General features: G+C 49.9%; 1 protein-coding gene across 2 annotated transcripts in view; it reads left to right on the top strand.

The window, feature by feature from the left end:
* Positions 1–19,698, top strand: part of LOC144124915 (activating signal cointegrator 1 complex subunit 2) — a 76,755-nt gene that overhangs the window by 8,157 nt on the left and 48,900 nt on the right. For both annotated transcript variants that reach the window (XM_077657862.1, XM_077657863.1), the window contains exon 5: positions 632–746. In XM_077657862.1, the coding sequence (XP_077513988.1) occupies positions 632–746 (115 nt within the window). The remainder of the gene's footprint in view (positions 1–631; positions 747–19,698) is intronic.

Genomic DNA, 19,698 nt, shown 5'->3' with positions numbered 1-19,698 from the left:
TTTGATTCGTTGGGAGCCTTGAGATCTTTGCGTAGCCAAAAATGGCCTCTGAGGTTACCTGACCCTCTTTAAAGCTTTTACCAGTAGCTATCACTAAATTTTTTTTCCTTTGTCATCACTAGGTCGTACTAACTAACGTTTTAGGCCTCCTACACCACTGATGATTTTTCACATTTCTATGAAATACTGCAGAAAACTTCCTTTATCTTGAACTTGGCGCATGATGGCCTTACTTGCCTATGTGCCTTAAAACTCAACACAACATAACACATCCTAACAGAAGTGTCATCACTTAGCAGCTAGAATTATCAAATGTTTGAACAGTCTTCATTCGATTATTTGTCTGTTGCCGCTTTGTAATGGTCCACTTAAAATTTACTAAATTTTGTCACACTGTTAGTATTTTTAAACATTGAGTAAGATTTTGTAATGTGTGCTTTAACCCATCTGTATTGTTGGATGTTGAACTCCTTGCTGTGGGTAGCTTAGTAGTGCTATCCACACTTTTTATGTGATTGCACACTTTGAGCTAGTTATGTGCACTACTGTTAGCACAGTCACTTGGCTGCATATTATGTTCCATTTGCTGTGATAATTTAATTGACTGTTTTTATTTTGTCATTTTCCTTAGGTACACTGGGTTGCATCGCTGCACTGTTACAAAAGAAATGGATCTGGCCGAGGACAGGATATACAAATTGGTGTTCCGGGCATTCCTTCGTCTTTCCACGAACAAAGAGTCAAAAGTGAGTGTTGCTGATGTGCATGAAAATAGCTTCCCGTGCAAAAAATGCATTTTTTTTTTTTAGAAGAGGGTAGTGCACAGTACTGCGCTAGGTTTCTTTTTTTTTTTTCTTGATGTGAACATGAACAGATGAAAAAAATGACTTTTGATGTGCGTAGTTAGGCCAAGTGTGAAATAGGTGCGCTGGCGTTACGGTTTTCACTTTGGTTCCAGCGTTTGGATCCATCGTTCACGGATGGAAGTTGTTCGGATAGCAATAGTGAGTAAATGCTCGTATATGTGGAATTGGCCATTCTCTACATTCATAGATCCGTTGTAGTCCTCGTACCACTCCTGGAGCAATGTGCGGCAGTTACTCGATGCGCCACTGCCCTGCAATGGCAGGTGCTTGTGTGACCCAGGTTGCTCTTCCTGAACAACCTCTCACGACCAATCATCAACAGAACTGCCACCTGCCACGGTGGGAAGTTTGCCCTCAACCCACCGGGCCAGTCTGCCCACAACCCAGTGGGCAGTGGCAAGTGGTGCAAGGTGTATTTACATATACACACCTGGCAGGTTAGTCACAAACAAATGGGCAGGTGGGCAGCCTGCCACAAAGCAGGCTTCAGACAAACAAACAAACAATGTCTAAATGGGGGGAATGGCCACTGTAAGCGCATTCCCCACATTACATTGTCCTCGGGTCATGACGTGAATCACTGAGCAGGTCTGTGCTGTGATGCCGCAATGCATGCCGCTTGCCAGTGTTCATTTCCACTTTGTACTTCATGCTGTTATAGCACTGATAGTTGATGTCAATGTGCACTATCTCTGCTGCCAGCTTGGAGCGAGGGCAGGGTCTACTTTTTTTACCTTAAGCAACTATGGCCGGGCAGACCGAGGGACAAGATAAGCCCAGTGGATGCCTTAGACCACGCCTCTCGGCTGGGACTTGAATGTACTTGTGCAGTTATTGGGCACATGCAGGGCATAGGTCCTATGCTGGGCTTGCCACCACGGTGTCGAAACTCACCGTATGCCAGCACACTGCACGCACCCCTGCGGGTGACTTCTCAGTGGCGAATGAGCTGGCCTAGCAGGGCTGTCAAAACTCTGTCACATTAAATAATCACATTTTTCAGGTTTAGTGTTTCTTCGTGGTGTTATTTTTGCACGCCTTCCTGGCAGCAGTGACAGACTGTAGAGGTGGCTTAAGGCCACTTGCTGTCTAGCAGTGCTGTCAAAACTCTGTCACGTTAAATAATCACATTTTTTAGGTTTAGTGTTTCTTCGTGGTGTTATTTTTGCACGCCTTCCTGGCAGCAGTGAAAGACTATAGAGGTGGCTTAAGGCCACTTGCTGCCTTACGTAACCAAGTTGGACAGCTTTGTGGCTGGTTAGAATTTTTCTAGCTTCTTTCCTTTTTTTGTGTGTGCACAGATACCAATTTTTTTTCACCATTGCATTTAGTTTCCATAAATGGTTTCGAGCAGTTACCATATATCTTCGTCAGACCTGAGCAAAAGTTTGGCCTGTCAGCGTTAACCTAAATACATATCTCAAGCCTCGGTGGTCCCGTGAATGTACACACAAAATCTGGCAGCCTAAAGGCCCAGCAGTTCTTCCCTTATGAGTTTTCTCTATGCTGTCTGCTATGGGCTTGTGGGCCCACATAAATGGGCAGCAACACTTTATGGTGTATATTTAGCTAAATACATTCACGAGAGAATGTGTATTTAAATAGATATTACAAGATATCTCATGGAAAAGCACGAGAGACTTGGGAGATGGTTGGCCGCTGGGAGCAGGAATCTGGTTTTGACAAATCAACGAACTTGGGAGGTAGCTCAGTGTGCCCCCTATCATTTCACACTTGTTAAAAAGCTTACTACATAGGAGAAAAGTGAGTACTTTCTGAATTCTAATGGCACTTAAGCTGCAGGAGTAATGAGTGTTTTAAAAATTCAGCAAAACACAAATGTCGTAAAACTCAAATGGTGAGGATATACTCATGTAAGGGCTGCAGCCCCAACTTAGCAGCTTCTAGTTAGGGAAAATAAAAAAAAGCCAGCCAAAAGAATTGCTTCACGTGTGCATAATTTTGCCCGTGTGATACATTACACTGGGAGTTGACAGACAGTAGCTGCATGAGAAACTCTGTGCGACTACGCACGCGTCGTCTCACGTGCCGGACTCCACCTGGAACCATGAACATGCCGTAGCGCTGCTAACACGTCTTGTGTGCTCGACGTTCGCACCAGAAAGGACAAAACATTATACTGTGCAAAAAAAAAAATGATGGTCGATTTGCATAATTAGGCCAAATGCAAACTACGTGCGGTAGCAGTTTGGTTTTCACTTCAGTTCCGGTGTTCAGATTCAGTGCTCACGGGTGGCAGTTGTTCGGATAGCGATAATGGGTTAATGTCCAACCATACATGCGGAATTGGTCGTTCTCTACATTCATAGTTCCCTGGGAGTCTTCCTACCACTCCTGGTGCAGTGGTGCAGCGGTCAAGTCATGCGCCACTGCCTCTCTATGGCAGGTGCTGCCATCGATGGAACTTTGGTTGCTTAGGTTGGGTTGCGATGCAGGTTGCTCTTCGCGAGCAGCCTCTCAACGATTGAGCTGCAGCCTGACTCGGTGGTGTTGTGCTCGCGCTTCCTTCCTACTGTGGAGTTCGGCGAAGTTGGGCATGGGGAGGATTCCCTGAGGACCACGGCGAGGGTGGGTGAGCCCTCTGGGGGAGACGTGGCTGCAGGAATGCCGGAAGCAGCGACGACCATAGCGTCCCCACGTATTCGTTCCGGTCCTCGGGCGACGAAGTGTGGGATCAGTGTGGTCCCCTTCGGTCATGCTGGGGTTGAACAATTGCCCCAGTGCCGCGCCTTCGACAGAGGTTCCGCGTTCCTGTCATCAGTACAAGATCTTTCAACCCCTGCTGGGAGACAGCCTGCATTCCTGTGTCATGCAGGCGCCTTCCGGGTCAACATGGGCGCGGTCCGGACACACGTGCGCGCCCACCTGGAGGCCACGTGGACGACAACGTGATCGGGTCCTGTTTCCTTTCCCTCAACCGAGCTGCGAGAGAACATCAGGACTGCCATGCCGTGGGTGGTACCATCAGTGCCATCGTGTGATTGGACATCATTCTTCGAACTATATTCCCCAGCTAGGGATCTGGGGAATACGAAGAGTATTTAAGGAACTGCTGGTTTGGTACCAGAAGAGAGCCCCCTTCTTGAGAGATACCAGAGACTCCAGACTACTAAGAAGCTCTCTTTACTGAGAAGCACTCTCAATTGCCCTACTCGTACATTATGTAAATAGTCCTTGTATAAAGTTTTCCAAGTTTTCTTCCTCCGATCGTCCTCGTCTCTTCTCCGGCCCAGTCACGCTACCTGAATCCCAACAACTGGTGGCAGCGGTGGGATGCTGCTACCTGAATTCCAACAACTGGATGGCAGCTGTGGGACGTCCACGTGAAGTTGCCGGCTCCAACGGACCTCGGCAGCTACGGGACTGACAGGCGTCAGCTATACCTTGGCAGGGTGAGTGCCCAATGTTTTCCGTTCATTTCGCCAGACCGTACTAGCACAGGCAGATACTAGGTGCGGATTCCTGTTGTCTGGGAAATAGATTTAGGGAAACTGCTTTGTCCACTTCAAGCTAGGGCTTTTGTTTTAGTGGGCTTGCTAACGCATGGTGGAACTCACGATGGAGAAGTTAAAAGTGCAGGACCTGCTCGAAATTTGCCAGGAGCTGGGGATTTCGCTACGTTCTGCGAAAAGAAAAAAAGAAATTCTCGAGGTTATGCGGCAGGAGGATGTGACTACTGAAGAGGTCAACGAGGCTTGGGAAACGATTTTTGGGCACAAAGAAGAGCAGAAAGAAAAAGAAGAGCTTCGGTTGGCTCAAGAGAGACGGGAGGTCCGTGAGGAAGAGGAAAAAGCGAGAGAACATGCTTGAAAAATGAAGGAGCTCGAAATCGCATCGAACGGAGGGAATATGGCGTGTCTTAGGCCTGTAGCTTTGGTAGAGGAGCAAGGGAGGCAGAGATTGCAGGATCTCGTCTCACCATACCGCGTGGGAGGCGATATTGCACTCTTTTTGGTAAATTTCGAACGTGCATGCGGGAAGGTGCACGTCGACAAGAGCGCTTGGTCGGAGAAGTTACTTCCTCTCCTTCCGTGCGAGGCGGCCGAAGTGGTGGCTCGCCTCTCACAGGAAGAGTGTGATGACTACGAGAAGGTAAAGAGCACACTGTTTAGAAAGTACCGGCTTTCTGCTGAAGCCTTTAGGCAGCGATTCAGGCAGGCAAAGAAAGGCGGAGAGTCGCATACTGACTTCGCGTACCGGCTTTAAGTCAACTTAAACGAGTGGTTTAAGACCGCTGAGGTGCACGGAAGTCATGACAAGGTACTGGAGTGCATCGCACTAGAACAGTGCTATAGCGCGATTCCAGAAGATCTGAGGATATGGCTGCAAGATAGGCTAACAGATATATACCTAGGCAAAGCGGTACAGCTCGCAGACGAGTATTACGTTCGCCGAAACCTCCAAAGCAAGGCAGGGTACGATAACAGGTTAGGAAAGGGAGAAACCTATTTAAAGAGAATCCCAGACCGAAGGGTGCCACCAGCACGCCGGTATCACCGAGCAGAGGATGCGGGATCAAAAGGAGGAGGTAGCGAAAAAAAGATTGTCACCCAAATCTGCCGACTCGCCGAAACAGCAGGCACCTGGAGCTCGCGCGTTTGAAGCGCGAATGCCCATTGTCTGCTATAATTGCAACATGGAGGGTCACATCTCAGTGAACTGCGAACAGCAAAAGATGGCGTTTGCGTGCATGCGAGAGTCGGAGGAAAACCTTAAATTGCTGGAGCCATACATGCGGGACGTGGTGATAAATGGCAAGAAATTCAGAGCACTGCGGGATTCAGCGGCTACCATGGATGTTGCTCACCCGTCCTGTGTTTCCTCCATGGACTACACCGGCGAATGTGCCTTGATTAAGCAGGTGGCCGAAGAACAGAGTGCATGCTTGCCTATAGCGAAGGTGACTCTAGAGGGGACTTTTGGCAGGCTAGACACATAAGCAGCAGTTAGCGCAAACTTCCCGACACACGTGCCCTACCCGTTTTCGAACAAATCCGAGCAGCTGCTGAAAGAGAAAGGTCTCTCTTTCACCTCGGGCTTGGCTTGCATGGCGCTAACACGTTCTCGAGTGCGAGAGCTCGCAAAGAAACTCAACTGCGCTGCGATAAATGAGCAGGCACTGAACCATTCTCCCGACCAGCCGGGGGATTCTTGCAGGAAAACTGATTCGTCTAAACCGCATGAGCATGACCATGAAGGTGTTCCCGAACAAGCGGTAGCTCATGAAATCCAAGGAACTGCCGATTCCATAGAGAATGGGGCAACAGGAACCAACGCGAAGGGTTTGACATTAACACCTGCTTCGACTTGCTGGGAGGAGTTGACTAAGGTTGATAGGAAAGCACTCATTGCAGAGCAGAAAAGTGACCCATCGTTAAGAGCTCTAAGCAATAAGGTGAGAGAGGGAGTCGCCAGAAAGAACATCAGCTTTCATGAGAAATCAGGCTTCCAGTACCGGAAATACTGCAACTCAAAGGGACGCACATATGAGCAACTCCTAGTGCCTGAGAAGTACCGGCGGCAGCTTCTAGAGCTCGCACACGGAAATGCATGGGCGGGCCACCTGGGCATAAAGAAAACAAAAGCTAGATTAGCCCTCGAATATTACTGCCCTCCCTGCTGAAAGGATGTGGAACAGCTTGTTAGATCTTGTGACACCTACCAGCGGGTCGGCAAGTCGACGGATAAATGGAAAGCGCCCATGACACTAGTTCCCATCATTACAGAGCCCTTTCGGCATCATGTAATAGATACTGTCGGCCCACTGCCAGCGTCGAACTCTGGTTGTCGCTACATTCTGACCTCACTGTGCGTGGCAACCAAATTTCCCGAGGCCATTCCCTTGAAGGAGCTAAGTTCCGGATGTGTTGTTGACGCCCTTGTGTCAATTTTCTCTCGCGTGGGGTTCCCTGCAGAAATACAAAGCGATAACGGGAGCATGTTCACAAGCTGCTTGACAACAACGTTCTTTGAACGGTGTAGGATTAAAATAATCCGCAGTTCCATTCACCACCCTCAGTCAAATCCAGTCGAGCGTATGCACTCATTGCTAAAGCGGATACTTAGGTCTCTGTGTTTTGAACATAAGGGAGATTGGGAAGGCTGCATTCCAGCAGCACTCTTTGCAATGAGATCCGTCCCCCACGAAAGCACAGGATTCAGCCCCGCTGAACTAGTCTACGGGTGTGATTTGAGGACCCCGTTGCGCACGCTGAGGGAGTCATGGGAGTGTTACGGAGAGGATCCCTGTGTTGTGGAATACGTCCTGAAGCTACTGGAAAGACTTGCGAAAACCAGAGACCTCGTGGAAGCAAATGTCAGAGCAGCGCAGTCACTGTCTAAAGTGTACTACGACAAATAGGCACGCAAGCGCACCTTTCAACCTGGCGACCAGGTGATGTTGCTGCGTCCGTCAAAAAGGAACAAGCTTGAGGTGCAATGGGAACGGCCAGCTAAGGTGGTGTCTAAGCTTTCGGACACCAACTATGAGGTAAAATTTAAGAACAAACACAATCGGATAATCCACAGTAATTTGATGAAGCCTTATGTGCAGCGTCAGGCCATGGTTAACATGGCGCTGAACATCCCAGATGAAGAGATCTCAGACATATCTTATGTCCCACATGAGGACGAGCAAGCAGCAAATGAGCTGCTAAAATCAATCGACAGAGAGCCACGCTTGACGGAAAGTCAACGAGGAGACATGAAAAACGTTGTCTGCAACTGTGAGGCGGTGTTTTAAAACAAGCCAGGAAAAACAATCCTCATCGAACACGACATTCAGCTGTCCAGCGAACAGCCGATCAGGAGCAAACCGTACCGTGTCTCTCCAAGACAAAAGGAAATCATTGAGACGGAGGTCCGCCATATGTGCGAACTTGGCGTCATAGTGCCCTGCGAAAGTGACTATACGTCACCGATCATTATTGTAGAGGTTCCAAGCAAGGATCCGAGACCTTGCGTGGACTACCGGAGACTGAATGCAATCACAGTGGACCATACCTACCCCATTCTGAACATCGAAGAGAGGGTTGAAACAGTCGCTAAATCAGAATATATATCCACACTGGGTTTAGTTTGTGGTTACTGGCAGGTGCCACTCACTGAGTGCGCCAGCACGTACGCAGCATTCGTGTCCCCCGTGGGCACGTTTTGCTCTGTAATGTTGAGCTTCGGCATGAAAAATGTCCCGTACTCTTTTTCAAAGTTAATGGACCAAGTGCTGCGGGGGCTTGCAGATTTCACTCTCCTCTACGTTGACGACGTGGCCGTTTTCTCACAAAACTGGGAGGAGCACATTGAACACCTGCGTATTGTGTTGAACCGACTGCTTGAGGCTGGTTTAATGGTAAGGGCGGGAAAATGCCACCTGGGGTGCGCCGAAGTGAACTATCTTGGGCACGTGGTTGGACGAGGCCAACGTAGACCTGCAGAACTTAAAGTGGCTGTCGTGGTGGAGTACCAATGCCCAACCACAAAATCGGAACTCGGGGCTTTTCTTGGCCTAGCTGGCTATTATCAGCATTATGTAAAGGGCTACTCTGATTTAGCCAGCCCCCTGACCGACGCGCTGAGAAAAAGTGAGCCTACCTATCTTTCTTGGGACCAAAAGAAAGAGAAGGCATTTCAGAGTCTGAAAACGGCCCTAAGTGAGCGCCCAATACTGGCAGCACCAGATTTCTCGAAACCCTTTATCATACGATGTGATGCCAGTGACCGCGGGTTAGGCGCTATTCTTTGCCAGGAAAGCGATGGCAGGCACACACGGCCTGTCCTTTACGTGAGCCGCAAGCTCAGCACGCGGGAAGAGGCGTATAGCACGTCTGAAAAAGAATGCGCATGCCTCGTTTGGGCTATTGACAAACTGGCATGCTACGTCTCCGCGTCCCGTTTCACAGTAGAAACGGACCATTGCCCTTTGACTTGGCTGCACAATATGTCGCCCAAAAATGGTCGTCTACTGAGGTGGAGCCTGGCACTCCAGCACCACAGCTTCGAGGTTTGCTACAAGAAAGGCAAGCTCCACACAAATGCCGACAGGCTAAGCCGAGCCTTTTAGCTGGTAAAGATTTTACCAAAGGGGGATGTCCCCCAAAATTTTAGTTTTGGAGGTTTATTTCATATTCTCTTCCTAATGGAGAGCGTATATCTCCCACTTTCTTTGCAGTAATGTTGTTCATAATCAGGTAACATGCCTTGGAGTATGTTTTCCTTATTTCGGCCAAGGATAAGTAAGAGCAAGTGGTGTAACGTAACTTGGCTCTGGGTGTTGGGGCGGGAAAAATTGGAACGCCATGTCGACCAAATCCAGTCACCTATTCCCGTACCGCGTGCCCTCTAAGCACCAACCTGATTTCGTTTAGCGAATTTTTTTCCCTATCCAAGTGCGCCTCGAGCGGGAGCACACGCCTTGGACAGGTGCCCTGTCAAAACTACTTGTCGGGAGACACCATGTGTTCATTCAGGCAAAACATCTAACGCCATCGCCGAGCATGTGCAAGAATCCGGCCACGAGATTAACTGGGATCAAGTAAAGATATTGACAACAGAAAAGAACACATCAGCACGGCAGAATCTTGAGTCCCTTATCATACAGACATCGTCTAACACATTAAACAGGAACGACGGAACTCTACATCCTATCTATGCTAAATCATTAAAAACGCTACTGGGTGCTACAAAAGGACGAATCCGTGCGCCGATTGCTTCATAGTGAACAAGGGAGCCGTAGTGCTCCCGAAACGTCTTTTCATCTTTTGACTTTGGCCAGTGACCAGCAATCTGCATCAAAACATTTGATCTTTTCAAGAGCAGTTTTGGTCCTGAGTTTTGGTCTGGCGGGATGAGTGGGTTCTGAGGGCACTTGCTTTTGTCAGGGGTGGTTTGGCGTCTGTGATCCCTTTTGGCTAGCATTGCAGAGAATTTCCCAAAACGGCCATCTGACGAGGGGAAGCGGTGCCGAGCTTCGGCACTGAAGGTCATCCGAAGACTCCCAGAGAGCATCTGGTTCCTGGCACGCCCAGTCAGCCGAGGTGCGTGCGAGCAGTTCATCTTCCGGGCGCAATATCTGGCGGCGGGGGTGCTGTTGTGCTCGCGCTTCCTTCCTGCTGTGGAGTTCAGCGAAGTTGGGCATGAGGAGGATTCCCTGAAGACCACCGCGAGGGTGGGTTAGCCTTCCGGGGGAGACGTGGCTGCAGGAATGCTGGAAGCAGCGACGACCATAGCGTCCCCACGTATTCGTTCAGGAATGCCGGAAGCAGCGACGACCATAGCGTCCCCACGTATTCGTTCCGGTCCTCAGACGACGAAGTGCGGGATCAGTGTGGTCCCCTTCGGTCACGCTGGGGTTGAACAATTGCCCCAGTGCCGCATCTTCGACAGAGGTTCCGCATTACGGTCATCAGTACAAGATCTTTCAACCCCTGCTGGGGACAGCCTGCATTCCTGTGTCATGCAGGTGCCTTCCGGGTTAACATGGGCGCGGTCCGGACACGTGTGCGCGCCCACCTGGAGGCCGAATGGACGACAACGTGACCGGGTCCTGTTCCCTTTCCCTCGACTGAGCTGCGAGAGAACATCAGGACCGCCCTGCCGTGGGTAGTACCATCAGTGCCATCGTGTGATTGGACATCATTCTTCGAACTATATTCCCCAGCTAGGGATCTGGGGAATACGAAGAGTATTTAAGGAGCTGCTGGCTTGGTACCAGAAGAGAGCCCCCTTCTTGCGAGATACCAGAGACTCCAGACTTCTAAGAAGCTCTCTTTACTGAGAAGCACTCTCAATTGCCCTACTTGTACATTACGTAAATAGTCCTTGTATAAATTTTTCCAAGTTTTCTTCCTCCGATCGTCCTCGTCTCTTCTCCGGCCCAGTCACGCTACCTGAATCCCAACAACTGGTGGCAGCGGTGGGATGCTGCAACCTGAATTCCAACAGTGGGCAGGTGAACAGCCTGCCACAAAACCGGCTTCAGACAGACAGACAAACACACAACGGCTAAATGTGGGGAATGGCCACTATAAGTGCTAGCGCACTAAAAAACTAGAATGGGGGGCACCCATAGTTGCAGTGCGTTTCTTTGCAGCGATGCACCGCCCGCCAGGCTCAGGTGCCGTAGCAGTCCGCAGTTCGGTCGTTGTTGCTAAGCCTAGCATGCTTCGCTTCGAAGCCACAATGGAAGTGCTTTGAATCTAGTAATGGTTTACAATTGAACATATAAATGATTTCCACATTGCCTTTAACTTTGAAGCACGCTGAAAAGGAGGTAAGGCGAGTGCCACTTCACACTGACAACTGTGGGTCGCATGCGTGGCGCGCTGCTCCGAACCATCGGTCATTCGAGCGCCAGATCTTTGAAGGGTCTTTATCTTAACTTAAAATCACTTGACGTTAGCCCGTAAACTGATCTAGCAACCTGTTCTACTTTATGCGGTTAATTCATGCCCGTCGTCAGGCACATGCCGTGTCATCCATACTTTCAATGCATATGTATTGGAAAGCTTTTCCAGGACTACGTTTATTCGTCATAACAATGCGTGTCGCAGCATAAAAAGAGGGACATGTAATCGGTACTTCGCTCTTGCAGAGAAATGCCGGTCCCTTGTAAGGGCTTCACTCCGTCAAAACCGCGGAAAAAAGTGCAGCCGTTACTTGATTATATGTGGTACATAACATAGTGCTATCTGAGGTACAGTAGATTCTTTAAGGCGGACTTGAAGGGTCCAGAGAATTTGTTAGTTTTATCAAAAGATTATCTTAACATAAAGGCCCCTAAAAACGTGTGAGCATGCTACATGTGTTCAGATATATGTTACATGAAAACAGTGAATAAAATGATCTTGCAGTGAGAGGGTAATTGCAAATTGAACATAGTGTATGTATATGACATTATGCTTGAAATGAGCTGAGCAATAAGGGCGTGAAACAAAGCTTCGTAATCCTACTTGAAAACCGCATGGGTCTAGCTTCCTTCTTTTCACCATCTCTCTTCGCTCTCTCTTCGGCAGCGGCTGTTATTTGTTTGTATTTTGTCTTGTTCCTAATTTGATATTTGAGCCTCCGAGTGCTCTGAAGGTGCCCAGCTGGGCAGCTGTGCATTTCTCTCATCTCGCTCCTCCTACAGTATAGCTGTTATCAACTCTACGAGCAGGTGCACCATTTGCCTTTCCGTCCGCAGCAGGCATTGCCGAGGCTGTGCCGATATCTGAGCATCTAGTATACACTGCGACAATGGGTGTTCCACTGCTGTGTCATTAAAAAATTAGACTCCCAACTGTTAAACCCTAAGTTAATGAGTGGGTGTGCTCAGTGCCAGTGCTTCTTTTAGTCCGCAGGTGTCAACACGTTGCAGGTGACGCGCGCAGATCTTGCACATCTTTGACACACCCAGGCAGTAGCAAAAGTGCCTTCTTTTTCCACATCAGGAAGAGAGCTTCCCCGCAAGGCAGCTTCTCCGCACAATGGCACGAAGCTGTGCAGGAGCTGTCTGTTGGGGTGGGCTTCCTTGCGTGAAAGCATTTTATATATCTTTTCCTTTGCTTCACAGTTATGCACAGACACCCCGTGAGTGCCGATGCATGGGGTCACTGGGGCTTGTGGTCGCTTTGAAAAAGCTGTATCACGCATGAAACAGTTCGTCTTTAGTGGATTTTTTTCTTACATTGTATCCTATGGGGAACCAACCAAATCGTCTCACACTGCATCTTATCGGGCAGTTTGTGTTGAATGAGTTCATCTTAACAAGAATCTGCTGTACTACAAAGTGCCTAGCCGTTGGGCATAGTTTTGATTTCTCATCTTCGGTATTGTACCAGATGTTCACACCTTACAGGGTGGCTTTGTGTGCTTCTAGGCCAGTTAGCAAGCTTCGTTCCAGTGACACACAGGCACATCTTGTATACAACACAGGCCCCCAACCCGCAGTGCAATGGGTCATTACCATGCTTGGTTCAAGTGAAGTTGTTAAATACGGGGAACATGTGAATCGTGTTTATTGCTCTGGCATACAGAGCAGTGGCACAAAGAGTAGGAATGTTTATTCTGCCAACAAAGTCTGGAGGGAGGCCTACCATGTTGTCGGTTGTCCTGTGCCCACGTCTGGAGCTGATCACTGAAATGTGATGCGAAAAACTATGGCTTTATGTGTAGAGGTTGTTTATTTTCCTGAAGAAAACAGTTTTCTCTCCTTAGCACAACTTTCATTACATCGCGAATCAGTATACCGTGAATCTGTGTTCCTTTGCTTCCCTTCTTTTTGTCCTGTCTTGTGCTAATTCATGCAAGCTTAAGAACTAAAGGTGTCCGAATGTTTTAAATTTTCAAATAGCAAATCGAGTATTCTCTTATTTGATTCACCACATGAGTAAAAAATGTATGTTTAAAATTATTTGCATTAAACCGAACATGTGCTCAAGTTTTCAAGTACATTTTGAATAATTGGAATGAAGTTCGTATAAGGCATGCCACGGCGCCCACCTTGATGCTGCACAGCATGCTGCTGTGGTCGGCCTCCGTGGAATGAAGGGTTCAGTATCATAATGCCATGCATTCCAGTCATAGCATTCATATTGCTCATACAGGGCCTTGAATATAGGCAACTCGTCAGGGCTCTGGCATGCTAAGCAGGCCCTGCTCTGATGCCGGGTCTTGGAGGCCATGGCCCATATGCATTTCTCACCCCTCTCATCCACTGAGATGAGGTGTAATTACTTCCAGTTGTCATCATTAGCAAAAGGCAATTTTCCTGTACGTATAACATGACAGTCATAGAGTTTATACCGGGTGTCCCAGCTAACTAGAGCCAAGGTTTAAAAAATAAATCATTAGAGGCAGGCGAGTGAAACCAGTTGCATATTGGTGACAGCCATCTTGCGCACCACAGACATTTTTTCTGTTTCACAACTAATTAATAATTTAATTAAGCTTAATTATCTAAATGAATAAATATTGACTTTAGACAACAAGTTGCATTCGAAGAGTTGTCGAGCGCCTTCAGAAACCCCCATTCCACCATTTACGATAAGGAAATCCTCACGTGCGTCTTTTCTTCCTAGCTCCAATGAAAGCCCGCGAAATACAAAATAAACCACGTGACTAACGCACTTGCGCGCCACGATTGTGTTGCTCTCAAGCTCGACGGCCCCGCAGCAGCGGCAGGCCGATAAGTTGGCGGTGGCAATTCGCACCGTCATATCTGTCACTGGCTGACGCAGACGAGAAACCACCGCCAACATATCGGCCTGCCGCTGGTGCGAGGTCGTCAAGTCAAGGCTGCAGGTGATTTCGTTTGCTCAAACCACGCTTGAGAGCAGCACGATCTTGGCGCGCAAGTGCACTAGTCACGTGGTTTATTTTGTATTTCGCGGGCTCTCTTTGCAGCCGGAAAAAAAAGACAGGCTTGAGGCTGTCCTTATCGTAAATGATGGAATGGGGGTTTTTGAAGGGGCTCTACAACTTTGCAAATACAATTTGTTGCCTAAAGTCAATATTTATTAATTTTGATAATTAAACTTAATTAAACTATTAATTAATTGCAATACAAAAAATTGCCTGTGGTGCGCAAGATGGCTGTCACTAATAAACAACTGGTTTCACTCGGCTGTCTCTAATAATTCATTTTTTAACCCTTGGTTCTAGTTAGCTGGGACACCCGGTATACCGACTAGCATACCTCCTGTGACGACCGCCCATAATGCGCAGGTCCACATGGGACGGAGAGGCAAAGAGACACCGTATGGCTCAGTTTAAACAAACAGATATATTCAATAATTACACATGATTAAGATTATACATCAGAGGCTGGGGCGTCCGAGCTTACGTGCCGACGACTTCATGGGGACGATGGAGGGGCTCCGGAGTTGAGCTCGCACGGTTGCTGGCAGAAGCTGCACGCCGTCGGGCTTCGGCGCTGAAGGCCCCCCTTGGCGAACGATGTCGTCCTGAGCGTGCCTTCTTCGGTACTACTTGTCGATTTTTATATCCTCTTATCCCCACACTCATTAGGGTGAGGACGCCCACGCTGGAGTGGGGGGGGGGGGGGGGGGGCTAGGGCTTTCACTTGGGCGCACAAACACCCCACCGCACTTATGGTCTCGCCCCCCTCTCGTGTTGAATCCGAGGGAAAGAAGGTTGTCTTCGAGGTAGCACATAGCGTCGGCTGTGGTAAGGCGCGCTCTGGCCCGCTGTCGGTTCCCGCAGGTCACCGGCCTCCGTTCTCCATCAAATGACACTTGCCCCTCAAGGCCGGAACGCGAGGTCACTAAAAGGCCGGGAAAGTGGTCCCTTGTCCTGGGATGTGCTCGGGAGGGTTGATTGATGATGCCCGCCGTCTTGCCACGGGGCCAGGCCCACCGAAACGAGGCCGCCCTGGAACGGCCACGGCAATTGGGGAAGATAACGCCCATCTCCCCGCGGCGGCGGCGGCGGCGGTGTTCGTCTCGTGCCGATACTATGGAAAGGGGGTCCGGTTGTGCTTTCGCCGCCACTGGGGGCTCCGTCTACGCCGCGCCGTCGAACGCGGACGCTCGTAGCACACACAAGGAACGTCACACTCGCTCACCCTCCAGAAGAATGTTCTCCGAACATTTGAGTCTATGCAGCTCCCCTTGTCTTTCTGAATCGCCTCGCACAGTGCGTCCGACAAAACACTTTTCGCTGCACTCAACACCACTGCACAACACCATATGCCTCCGCTGTCATAACTGGCGTCTCCAGGGGCAGCACTGATCTTCTTTTACAAATAAACATGAAACTCAGCACCCAAGCCTCTCCTTTCTAGTCCAAACTGGACGAAATAAATTTACCACAGTTACAAAGGAGCTCCCACTTCTAGCACGATCACTGCACAGACAAAAATATAGATAACGAAAGGAAGTAGGGCAGGTTCTGCCTGCGCTCCGCATGCTCTTCTGTGAAGGTGTTGCTTAATGACAGAAAGGTTTAACTACCAACTCCGATAACTTAACACATAAGCACATAGCAATGTTATGAGCTGCGGCATTACACAATTCTAACCAGTTCACAACTCCGCTCTGTTTACGCCATTAGTCCGACTTAGCTTTCCGATTTCGCAGCGGATATCGGCCTTCATGAGTCATACTAAGTAAGTCTGTGACCCTTTGTCTGCTTTGGGACTCGCGAGGGCTCGTGGCAGGAGCCTCTCCTGGCGTTATCTGCGCGGCAACCTCGCGCGCTTCTTCTTCTTCTAGCAATGCATGAAGTAAATCCGGTGGCATTCCGGCCGTCACCTCTGGCGCCTGCCGAACAAATGCAGGAGAGGGCGTTTCTTGCGAACTATCTGCGCGCTCCGCTTCACTTCTGTCCCCATCAAAATCCGCGCTTTCCCTTTCCTCATTTCGTGAATACTGAACCGGTGCCGACTTGAGGCGATTTGTGTGTATCCTTATCAAGCGCCGGTTCACGTCTCGGACTCTGAAGTTTACCGGGGAAAGCTTCTCGACAACCTCGCACGGTCCTCTCCACTTCGTCTGGAACTTACGAGCTAGCCCAATCTGCCTTTGGCAGTTTTCAATGTACACGCTGTCCCCCACATCAAACGGCGCGTCTCTAGCACTGCGATCGTGCACCTCCTTCCTGCGCTTCGCTGCTTTCTTTAAGGCCTCCTTTGCGATGTCCCTCGCCACTTGCAAGCGCGATTCTAGCTCAACCTTATAGTCGTCCAGTGAAGCGTATGGGACACGACGGGGGCCCTCCGGCACTTCACTAGGCTGGTCCGGGTCTCGGCCGTAGAGACGAAAGAATGGCGATTCGCCCGTGCTCTCGTGTGCTGCGGAATTGTCGGCAAACATTGCATACGGGAGCCACAAGTCCCAGTCCCGCTGGTCGCGCGAAACAAAATGCGACAGGAACCCGGCCACGGTTTGGTTCAGTCGCTCCACCGCGCCGTTGCAAACCGGATGGTATGGTGTTGTCTGCTTCTTAGCTATCTTAAGCAGCTCGCAAACTCTCCTCATTAGCTGCGACACGAAGTTCGTTCCCCGATCTGTCAAGAGTTGCCTCGGGGGTCCATGTCGGAGCACGATCTGTTCGACAAATGCTCTTGCAACCGTGTCTGCCTTCTGATCTGGGAGTGCTACCGCTTCCGCGTATTTTGAAAGGTGATCGACAAATACTAAAATGTACTTGTTTCCGGAAGTGGTCGTGGGCAATGGGCCCATTATGTCCATACCTGTCCGCTCGAAGGGAGCCGAAACCTCAGGGAACGGCTGAATTGGAGCTGGTCTTCGTCCCTTGGGTGTTTTTCTTTCGAGACAGGAATGACACTTCGCACAGTAGTCTCTAACATCCTGTCGCATGCCACTCCAAAAGTACAAACGCTCCACACGCCTGCGTGTCTTCGCTACGCCAAAATGACCGGCGCATGGCGCATCGTGAAACGCGCGAAGAACCCTTTCTGTCCACGACCGAGGTATGACGACTCTCTCCCAAGCGGTTTTCTCTGGTCTCCCTTTCCTGGTTGGCCTCGTGCGCCGACACAGGGTGCCGTCTTTGCCAATGAAATAACCTAGCTGTTCGGGGTGAGACGGTGCGGTGCGCCCTCTAAGCTTTCGATTATTCGCTTCAGGTCAGGATCTTTGCACTGCTCTGTGCGTAATTCGGCGGGGTCGACTACGGGGACAAACTCATCTATAGCTGCTACGGCAGCTGTGCGGCTGAGTGCATCAGCATTCAGATGTGTCTTTCCTGACTTGTGCTCAACTTCAAAGCAGTATTCCTGCAAATGTAGATTCCATCTAGCGAGTCGCGTGCTAGGGTCCCTGACACTCATCACCCATTTCAGAGGATGGCAGTCTGTGACTAGCTTGAATTTGCGGCCGTAAAGGTAGCATCTGAAGTGCTTTACTGCCCAGACAACGGCGAGGCACTCCCTTTCCGTAGCTCCGTACTTTTGCCCTGTGGGGCTCAGCTGTCGGCTAGCAAAAGCAACGGGATGTTCTTTGCCCTCGATAACCTGAGATAGCACGGCACCAACTGCGAACTTTGACGCATCTGTGGCCATAACGAAGGGCAAATTAAAATCCGGGTGGCGCAACAGCGGTGCACTCATTAGCTTCCTTTTCAGGGCCCCAAAAGCATCCTCCGCGTTTTCGTCCCAGCGAAAGGCGACATTTTTGGCTGTTAAGGCGGTGAGCGGCTTAGCGAGCTTGGCGAACTCCTCTATGTGCCTTCGGTAGTAACCGATCAGGCCGAGAAACTGCCGGACCTGGCGGACGCTAGTCAGGGATGGAAAATCCGAGACACACCTTAGTTTCTCAGGGTCCGGTCGCACGCCGTCAGCTGAAACAACATGCCCGAGGTATTTCACCTCGTTTTTGAGGAATTGGCACTTAGAGGGCTTCAGCTTGAGACCCGCTCCTCTTAGTCGCACCAAAACTTGCTCAATATCGCGCAAATGGTTCTCAAAACTGTCACTGTATATGATTATGTCATCCATATACAAGAAGCACAGCCTCCCCAGAAGACCTGCCAGGATAACATCAGCGGTTCTCTGCCAGACAGCAGGGCTGTTGGCCAGACCCATCGGCATTCTTTTCCATTCATAGTGCCCTGAGGGCGTGTTGAATGCCGTTTTCTCGGCATCTGCCGGATCCATTGCTATCTGCCAGAATCCCGCCGCCATGTCCACTACCGTGAAGTACCTGGCAGAGCCCAGCTGAGAAAGCGTCTCCTGTATATTGGGGATGGGGTATGGATCGATGCGAGTTACGGCATTTAGTTTGCGGTAGTCCACTACCAATCGATACGAGCCATCTGGCTTTTCCACCAATAGTGCTGGTGCTCCCCAGGGTGACTTTGAGTGTTCGACAATGCCGCGGTCAATCAGGTCCTGCACCTGCCGCTCCATCTCCTCACGTTGGGAGTAAGGAATCCTGTACGCACGCTGGTAAACGGGCGATGAAGTGCCGGTTTCTATCCTGTGCTTTATAACGCCACAGCAGCCCAAATCCAGGTTGGACGCGGCGAATACCTCCGAGTAGTCGTTCAGCAAACCAGCCAGAGCCTCCCTCTCCCTGGATTTTATGTGAGAAAGATCGAACGACACCTTTGGAGCAGCCGAAGGACTAGCATGCTCTACAGTTGCGAGTACCGTATCGGTGGGCTCACGTTTCTCTATCGCAGAGGTGAAGAAAGCCAATGTTTTGTTCTTGGGAAGGCTCAGTGGCTGCTGGCTACAGTTAACCACCCGTAGGGGCACTCTGTGGGCGTCATTAACTGTCACGAGGCACTGCCTTCAGGCCATTGCTGAGAGAGTCGACCGGCTCAAGCACTCCCACGGCGCCGCTCTCTACATCTGAAGGCACAAACGCGTACAAAATGTGCTCCGACCAAGGAAGGACGACTGCCTCGTCGACCAGCCTGACGGCAACCCGCGAATACACCTTCTCCAATGATCCCACTGTTTGACGGGTGTCAATATTGGTAATGCGAATCTCAGCCCCTCTCCTGTTCAAAAACGGAACTTTTGAGCCGCCCGCATTAACCTCTTCCTCAGAGAATGAGACTACTACCTTCCCTTTTCTCAAAAAATCCTGCCCTAATATACCTGACACTCCGTTTGGCAGAGACACCGTGACCGGTCATACGTAGCAGGGGTGCTCCAATGCAATTCCGCCGAGAGAGAAGTGTAACCGGTAGAGTCCACTTATGCCAAGAGGATCCCCCGTTATGCCTACAAATTTGGTTGCCATACCACCAGACGCTTCCAACACCTCGCGGTCCCCCTTCCTTCGAAGCGTGTTTAAACTGCTCTCCTTAAGCAATGTCACCTTTGACCCCGTATCTATCAACA

Source organism: Amblyomma americanum, chromosome 3 (assembly GCF_052857255.1).
Source record: "Amblyomma americanum isolate KBUSLIRL-KWMA chromosome 3, ASM5285725v1, whole genome shotgun sequence".
Lineage (NCBI taxonomy): Eukaryota > Metazoa > Arthropoda > Arachnida > Ixodida > Ixodidae > Amblyomma > Amblyomma americanum.
This window is presented reverse-complemented; position numbering and strand designations above follow the sequence as displayed.